Raw genomic sequence first — 9,725 nt, 5'->3', positions numbered from 1 at the left:
ACCCCTTGTTCTGATCGATGGCACACACACTTTCTGAGCAGCACTTCAAAACGTACGAAAAGTAGAAAATTGGGTCTCTGAATGGTTTGCCTCAAAACAAGAAAAGTTCTATTGGGACTGTATCCACAAATTACCTAAAGATGGTGGAAATGTGTAACTAGCAATGGACATTACTTTGAATAAAGCTCTGTTGATGTTTCTCTTGAAATTATTGTGTTTTCTTTGATTACAAAATCCACATTATTAACCAGTACACCTAGTACATCTTTGAAGTACAATATGTGGGTATATCTTCTATTTTTTACTCTAATTTCCCAGCAGGTTAGATTATTGCTGGTGTTCATCAAGATTAGTCCTGCAGTACTAATTTCAAGACTGTAATAAGAAGACTTACTAATGACAATTAAGTTTCTGAAAATTGTTGCCACTATGTGATGCTCTCATAAATAAAACACTTAGTGACTGTTTTTTCACTTTTTCCTATTGCTTTGACATTAATATTTCACCTTTCATCTGATGACTTCTCCAATGTACTCTGAGTAACAGATTACAAACTCTATGGAACCAATCAGTTAAAGTTAGGCATAGTGAAAAGCAAATGGCTCCAAATAAGCAGAGAATCCCTTCATGAGCAGAGCCCGAAGGAAGAACTAGGGGCACTAACTGAGCAGAAGGATCCCCCCCACTTGAAGATTACCCCCTTCCATATTAACATTAAATAAAACTTACAATAGCATTAATTTGAGATAGTTTAATGATATATAAAATAACTATATAGAAAAGATATGCTAAATCATCATATAAGTAAAACTAATGATTATTTCACATAATGAAACCCACATGGACAGTTAGAAAAAGGCATGCTCCAAAAACAAGGGCTTATGTTGTTTGCCGCCAACACATAAACCAATTCATACATAAGCCAAAGTTCCTCTATGCAGGATGACCTGATTCAACTGCCAATCATTGGGTAAGTGAACCTGCTGGGCTGACACTCATTGTGAGTGCCCTTATTCAGTCTACCAATAAAAAAAGGTATGGGCTGCTGCCCTAAGGATTCAACAGAGACTTAGAAGCAACCCTCTTCTTCTACCAAAAGGGTAAGAAGACTCATTTATGAAATTTCAAAAGAACAAAATCACCCTGGCCAGTGTAGCTCAGTTGGTTGGATATCATCCCTGCACCAAAAGGTTGCTGGTTCGATTCCTGGTCAGGGCACATGCCCGGGTTGTGAGCTCAATCTCCAGTAGGCAGCCAATCAATGTTACACTCTTACATTGATGATTCTCTCTCCCCGTCACTCTTCCTCTCTCTCTAATAATCAATAAACTATTCTTTAAAAAAATAATAAAATTAGTTACATTTTCAGTTCAACATAGAAAGGTACTTTAATCTTGTTGCTTTTGTTTAAAATGCGAAATGGGCCGAAACCGGTTTGGTTCAGTGGATAGAGCGTAAGCCTGTGGACTGAGGGGTCCCAGGTTTGATTCCGGTCAAGGGCATGTACCTGGGTTGCGGGCACATCCCCAGTGGGAGATGTGTAGGAGGCGGCTGATCAATGTTTCTCTCCCATCGATGTTTCTAACTATCTACCTCCCTTCCTCTCTGTAAAAAATCAATAAAATATATTTTAAAAAAATAAAAATAAAAAAATAAAATGCGAAATGGGAAGAGGAACGAGGGATTGAAACATAAAGCACTGTATAGCCTCACTATAGTTTGAACTAATTAGACTCTATCACAAATACTAGGCCCCTTAATTGGGTTGGACATGGTGGTTCATTATGGGAATTCTGACAAATCAATGCAGAAATTTTTCACAGGAGAGATTTAAGAGAAAGATGAAAAAAGTAACTTCTATTTTAAAATAATGTTTAGGGACTTATCTTTCCCCCACTCCTAGAATCCAGAATCCATTTTTTTTTTTAATCTCTTATACAATTGGTGCCCCAATGCTACATATTCCAACAGCATGTGTGGTTAAGAGGACAGGAAGAAATAGCTTAGTCACACCAGGGTAAGTCAGTCCATGGTGACCTCAACAAAACTCAATATTCCTGGAAGTCTCTCAAATGACCGATAAGGCATTGCCCCCAATGACTAGAATGAAATATGCATGCTATTTCCAATGCTTACTGCTCCATAACAAACTGCTACCCTCTAGTTATATGTAAAGCTCAGTGATCAGTCATGATATTAGGGTTATTGTTCATCCATCTATTCAAACAAAAAGTTATCAGACAAGTAGAATAATTCAATCACATTAAATCAAGAACTAAAATCTAAAGGTTAGCACAAGTATGGTTCTCATTCAAATATTAAGCTCAAATGATAGCTTTACCCATTACGTTGTTCACATTCTTAGGATTACTTAGCTTTTGATGATATAAATGACCACATATACAGAGTTAAAACATTCCTGAAAAGGCTTTCAACTTAATGCTATAAAATGTCTAACTTGATAAGAATCAAAGGATCTGTTTAACTTAGTAGAGTCAAATCAAAAATATCACATAAGAAGCCCAAGTATGTCTTATTTACATGAAATATAATTCTCTGTTCTAATTAAAACTCAAATAAATAAGAAAAAAATCCCTTGTACTTACAGAATAGAGCCTGGACCAAACCATGATGAAACAGGTTCAATACTCTTCCACTCTTTTTCACTTATAAAGTTTATGAAGTCCTTTTTAGTCCTTGGGCCCTGATAGCGCCTAAATTCACCATCTTTACAACTGAAGAGGATCAGAATTAAATATTAACCAGCACCAAATTAATAAACTTTTTATTTGTTTTACTATTTCTTTAATCTCACTATACAATTAATCCTAATATTCAAAGTCATGAGCAATGCACAAATAGCAAATTACATTATTTATCAACTCACAATATCTTAGCCCAAAATTTAATTAAACAATGAGGTTATATTTTTATATAATCATAAGCCTTACGACTATTACTGTTATTCTTCCAAATAATAAAATTATGAAAAATAATGTCGTTATAGGATACAAAGTATAGAAATCTCAGAAAATGACTTTTAAGCCTTATGTATAAAGCACATATTACATGAAAAGTTGTTAGAAAGTGTTTGATCCTTATTGTCAGTTATTGTTAAGCTATAAATTAAGCATTTAAGGCAATTTTCTGGTACTTTCAGTCATAATCACATCATCTCAGGCATCATACCTTAAGTCACTGGAGGCATCTGGCTAAGTGTTTCCCTTCATCCTATTTCAGTGATTCTATTTTACAGTCTGCTGTGCCTTCTTCCTAACATCTACCTGGTTCCTCCCAATCCCAATGTACTAGAGTGTTCCGTCAAAAGGTCATAAATACCTTCCCTACTCCCACCATTCTTAAACTATCTTAAATAATAGTTAGTCCAATCCTACTTATTAACACTTTTATTTTTATCACTTAAATGCAACAACTTTCAATAGTTCCCTATTACCTACAATAGGGTTAAAGGATTCTTTATCCATCCAGAGTCAAATACCACAAGTAAGCCAAAATACAAAAGTTTTGTGGGGAAAAATGGCTTTTGAGCTGTTTTGGAAGGACAAGTATGATTTGAAAAGGCAGAAGTTAGGGGAACGGGCATGATAAACATGACTAAAAGAAAACGGGCAGGAAATTCCAGGTCTGTTTAGGGGTGTTGAAAAGTGAACAGGGGAAGTCTGATTTATAGCCACGGAAGGGCCTGTAGAGAAACACACTGACTGAAAAGGGAAAGAAGCACTTACAGCAGGGATGGCGAACCTATGATGCATGTCAGGGGTGACATATGAACTCATTTATTTAGTTGATTTTTCTTTGTTAAGTGGCATTTAAATATATACAATAAATATCAAAAATATAAGCCTTTGTTTTACTATGGTTGCAAATATCAAAAAATTTCTATATGTGACACGGCACCAGAGTTAAGTTAGGGTTTTTCAAAATGCTGACACGCCGAGCTCAAAAGGTTCGCCATCACTGACTTACAGAGATAAGAGAATAGACATTTAAAGATACTAAGGAAGACTATACTTTCAGGGATCATTTCTATAGTTCGTCATACTTTCCCAAGGTTGAGCTATCGCACGTGCTAGCTAATTTTTTAACATATCACATTCCTACTGATGAATACTTATGAGACTACATTCAGGATAGAATGCTTACGTTGAACTTTTGAAAATTCTACCTCCAAGGTTGCATTTCAACTCCATAATCTCCATGAACCACTCCAGCCCAGTGATTTTTCCCTTACCAAACTTCCTTCAGGACCTACCACAACTCTGAGCTCAAAAACACTTAACTATGCTGAAGAGCAGCAAACCATTTCATGTGGACATCACCTTCAAAAACAATTACAAATCTCCGAGATCAGGGACGGTTTCATATATCGTTCATCTATCTCACAGCACCTAGGATGGCACTTAGTAGTTAATAAGCCTTCTAAATACTTAATGAATATAATGCTCTTTAAACATGATATAGGCCAGAGGCCTACTATTCTGATTATACTATGATGTCTCCTTCTCCGTAACTACCAAATCTTTAAATACTTACTGATAAACAGTAGGAAGAGCAGTTATGATAAATCGTCCACTCAGTCCTGCAAATATAAAAATTAGAAATAAATACAAGGAAGAACACAAAGTAGGTTTAATATGGGCCAATCACTAGCTACTTAAAGATGATTCTGATTTAAATACTAATAAGGAAAAAAATATTAAATTATACCTAAAAGTAGTTGTTTTATAACATAAACAATAAAAAAATCCTATTTTCTTACAGCAACTTAAAAAAACATATTATCAATTAAAAAGTGAAACCTTTGAATCAGTGGTTGCCAACCGGTGGTCCACAAGGTCTGAAAAGTTGGCAACCACTGGTCTATATTATAAAGGTCTAAAATCAATTCCAATTGCTGAGTTTAAGGCATTGTTAAAAATGGAAAACATTATGAATCATAAGATGGGCAATAATAATAGCACCTAACATTATTATTAATCAAGCATTAACATGAATGTAACAGAGAATTAATCTCCCTATGCCTCAGTTCTCTTATCTACAAAGTGGAATGTTACCTATCTCACAAGATTAAGGATTACATAATAAATTCAAAACATTTGAAGTACTACCTCTAGTGGGCAAGTGCTCAATATCAGCTATTACCATACGAGAGGCCCGGTGCATGAAATTTGTGCGGGGGCGGGGGGTGGGGGGGCACGTCCCTCAGCCCAGCCTGCGCCTTCTCGTAGTCCGGGACCCCTCGGGGAATGTCCAGGACCCCTTGCTCCTTACCACTCGGCTCATTGCTCCTTAGCACTGCCGCGGAGGCGGGAGAGGTTCCTGCCACCACTACTGCACTTGCCAGCTGTGAGTTCGGCTTATGGCTGAGCAGTGCTCCCCCTGTGGGAGCACACTGACCACCAGGGGGCAGCTCCTGCGTTGAGCATCTGCCCACTAGTGGTCAGTGCGCATCATGGCAACCCGGCATTCTGGTCATTCCACCATAATGGTTGCTTAGGCTTTTATTATATAGATAGATGGAATAGGAACAGAGTCAAGAACCCAGGTATACCATGACCAAGAACAGACAAAATGAGACTGGACTAAGAAAAGAGTATCCCTAAGGGCAGGACCTGACACTGGTCCAGAGGGCCAAGTCAGGAGTGTACCTGACCCCACAACCATGCAGGCTTTAAAATTAAGAGCCCATGTCTTCAAATCACAGGTATTAAATTCAGAATGCAATTATAGGTTCAGACACTTCTCAAGAAATATGACCTTGACTCTACAAAGAACCTCAACCACATGCTCCTTATCCCAAAGCTTGCTATGGATGAAAATGGTAGCTTGGCCAATGTCCATCTAGACCACAGTGTTCTAGACTTCTTAAAGGCATCTTACATTCTAGTCTGGGGCCTAGGATACAAAGCAAAAAAGGATCAGAATCAGTTATGTGGGGAAGATGTCCCCAAGGTCCCTTAGAACAACACATAAAAGGAATGAGCTGAGTATACAACCAGGGAATCTGTTTTGCAGCCACTGCACACTAAGCCCCCATGAGGGAGGTGTGTGAGTCGGCTTAACTAACTGCAGACAGTTATGTTTTGAAAACCTAATGAAAGGTAGAGTTAAGACCATGTAATGTGGAAAACAGAATAAACGTATCAGTCCAACATGCAAAGAAACAAAACTACCCACAGACTTACAGTACCTGGCTGTTCTGTAACATCTACTTTTGCAACATTAATCTCAAGATCTTCTCCCCATTCAGCAAAACTTTCCCATTCTGGTTGAAGATTTTGACAAGCAGGACACCATGGAGCAAAACTGAGAAAAACATTTAAAATAAAAAATTAAAAAAAATTCAAATACAACCATATTGGAAATAAAAATTATTGAGCCTGTAATTTATGAAGAATATTTTATATTAAAAGCAAGATAGTAGAGTGGTTAATTTTGTGGAAATGAAAAGTTTTAAATGTAGACCTAACACTTGGGCAATCAAGAACTATGAACTGATGATGCTAATCACATAAAAGGAATTCTGGGACTAAGCTAAGACAACAGGACTTTTTCACATGCAGACATCTCTTTTAAAAAACCTTTGGCCCTAGCTGGTTTTGCCCAATAGATAGAGCTGGATAGAGCAATCGCCTCAGGACCGAAGGGTCCTGGGTTTGATTCTAATCTAGAGCATGCACCTCGGTTGCAGGCTCCATTCCCAGCGCTTGTTGGTGTGCATGTGAGAGGCAATCTATGTGTCTCTCTCACACCCATCGATGTTTCTGTCTCCCCCTCCCTTCCACTCTCTCTAAAAAATTAATGGAAAAATATCCTCAGGTGAGAATTAACAAAAAACAAAACAAAAATAACCCTTTGGATTTCTCTATTAAAATGTGGCCACCCCTGCCCTAGCTGGTTTGGCTCACTGGATAGAGCGTCGGCCTGGGGACTGAAGGGTCCCAGGTTCGATTCCGGTCAAGGGCATGTACCTTGGTTGCAGACACATTCCCAGTAGGGGGCATGCAGGAGGCAGTGGACTGATGCTTCTCTCTCATTGATGTTTCTAACTCTGTATCCCTCTCCCTTCCTCTCTGTAAAAAATCAATAAAATATATATTTTTTTAAAATGTGGCCACGCTGAAACCGGTCTGGCTCAGTGGATAGAGCGTCGGCCTGCGGACTGAGGGGTCCCAGGTTCGATTCCGGTCAAGGGCATGTACCTGGTTGCAGGCACATCCCCAGTGGGAGATGTGCAGGAGGCAGCTGATCGATGTCTCTCATCGATGTTTCTAACTCTCTATCTCTCTCCCTTCCTCTCTGTAAAAAATCAATTAAAAAAAATGTGGCCACCACAAAACTCAAAGCCAAATTTGAAGTTGACTAGTTTTAATAATTTCACACTGACGGAGTATCAAATGCAAGGTGCCAGTATGAGAAAAACAGGAAGCACCAGGACTGTGGTGAATAAGGAACTTGCATCCCACCTGAAGCAGGAAGCCACTACGCAGGATGACTGCCACAGGAACTGCTGGCCCAGTATGGCAAGCTCTTACACAAAAGCCCAAATTTCTGCATTTTTATATAAATGGCACCTCAAAATGTAAGCCACAGACACAAACATTAGACAGGCCAGCCTGTTTTTAAGATCTCAAGCTTCCAAACCTATGATCGAGCATGTTAGGATTTTTCTTGTTTAACCTAACCCAAGGATATTTTTCCTTTGATTTTTAGAAAGAGAGGGGAAGAGAGAGGGTAACACAGAGAGAAACATGGATGTGAGAGAAACACATAGATTGGTTGCCTCCTGTACGAGCCCTGACCAGGGCCCAGGCCGGGCAGGAGCCTGCAACCAAGGTACATGCCATTGACCAGAATCGAACCCGGGACCCTTCGCTCAGCAGGCCAACGCTCTATCCACTGAGTGAAACCAGCTAGGGCCATGTTAGGATTTAAATTACTCCTTGAGTATTCAACATTTTCAAGGCTCTGATTTTTCCCTAACATTTGATTTTTCCACTTTATTGTATGCTAGCATTCTCTTATAATTTGCCTCATGTTAAACACAAAAGTAGTTTCTGTACATCATTATATATAATACCTGACTTACTTTATTAAAAATAAATCTCCTAAAAGTAACAGCTTTGTGGAATAAGACTAGTACCACACATAAAAGCCAAAATTCCTAACAATATTACAATGAAAATATCTCTGTAACAAAACTCCTGATCAGGATGGATTTAATATAAATAACTGACTTGTAATAATTAGCATTAGTACTACTAACTAGATCCCTTTACCAAGTCCTTTTTATTTTTTTAAGTGCTTTTTAAAGACTCGGCCTCAAAATCAGTAAGCTGAGAAAAAAATTACTATCGTACACTCTTAATTTCACATAGATGCTCTAATTCAAATTACCTATACTTCATTTTTGACTGATGTATTTATGTAGCTGGATCAAACTGAGTTTCTAAAAATTTCCTTCAGTAATGCTTGACTGTATTTTGCATATAAGTCATAATCGCTATTGTTTAACACATTATTTGTGGTACAATGCTTCACGAATGCAATCTAAAGCAAGTTCCTAATAAAAACTAAACACTGTAACGTGCTGTAGTTCCTCTCCCCTGAAACATCAATGGTGCCTGAAAATAAATTTCACGGAGTTACTGGTTTTATTCATACTATACACATTTCCCCCTGTCTTATCCTCCACATAAAGGAACATTTGGTTTTTGACTGGAATTACTGACTTGGCATTATGGGTTTTCCCTTAGTGATGCCCACTTGCACCTGCGTCCTAAACTGGCAAGCCAACAATGCAGGAAAACACTCACTGAGACCGGGCGGAGGGGGCAGGTGTTCTAACAGCTACTGCTGCACCCTCCCCTGTGCCAGGCTAGGAAACGGGATGCAGGGCAGCAGGACCTGGACAGGTTGATCAGGTCTCTAAGTATGTCTCTCTCATCTGTAAAGCGTGGGAAATAATACTTAACTTTATAGAATTTGCAGAGAATTACATGCAATAATATATGTAAAGTGCTTAGCAGTGTCTAGTACACAGTTAACACTCAATAACGGTGTTTTCGGGGAATTTTTTTTTTTTACTAATGCAACTAATATCATATCAGTAATAATGCCACCACTACCACCAATTTAAAACTAAAGCAAAGGCAGACAGGTTCTTTTCTACCGATGCAAAAGGCATCTCGTTATAACGGAATCACCACACACTTGTGATTTTCTTCGAACAGAGTTTATAATCACACTCATACATTAATTTTCTCTTTAATGCAGTACCACCAGGAGAGCACCGCGAGTCACAACCCAGGACATTCAGTTCTCTGCGCGCACACACACACACACTCACGCACGCACGCAAATAAGAAATGAGAGGTGTAGAAAGAGAAAAGCAAGGAAAGAAAAAATGATCGAGGGAACGAAGATTTTAAAAAAAATTAACCCAACCTGAATGTGCATGGCATTGAAAAAAATATATACCTAACCCACAAAATAAGATGTAAAACAAAAAGTCCCCAATTCCTACACGATACATGGACTACCTTTTAAGGGCAATTAGACAAAAGGAGAAGCGGGGTTCTGCTCCAATTCCTCTTTTGTGAAATCTGGCGACAATAAATCTGGAGTCCGTCTGTGCACCACCCCTCTAAGATAAATAACTAACGGAACTAGTCCCGCCACCCCCCCCCTCCCCCCCAACCCCA

General features: G+C 38.6%; 1 protein-coding gene across 1 annotated transcript in view; it reads right to left on the bottom strand.

Moving 5' to 3' along the window:
* TMX1 (thioredoxin related transmembrane protein 1) overlaps positions 1–9,725 on the bottom strand; it is a 14,264-nt gene that overhangs the window by 4,129 nt on the left and 410 nt on the right. The window contains exons 2-4 of the mRNA XM_006773784.2: positions 6,212–6,327; positions 4,555–4,600; positions 2,607–2,735 (exon numbers count right to left, since the gene is read on the bottom strand). Of these exons, the coding sequence (XP_006773847.1) occupies positions 2,607–2,735; positions 4,555–4,600; positions 6,212–6,327 (291 nt within the window). The remainder of the gene's footprint in view (positions 1–2,606; positions 2,736–4,554; positions 4,601–6,211; positions 6,328–9,725) is intronic.

Source organism: Myotis davidii, unplaced genomic scaffold (assembly GCF_000327345.1).
Source record: "Myotis davidii unplaced genomic scaffold, ASM32734v1 scaffold847, whole genome shotgun sequence".
Taxonomy (NCBI): Eukaryota; Metazoa; Chordata; class Mammalia; order Chiroptera; family Vespertilionidae; genus Myotis; species Myotis davidii.
The sequence above is the reverse complement of the archived record's forward strand: the minus strand, read 5'-3'. Positions and strand labels throughout refer to the sequence as shown.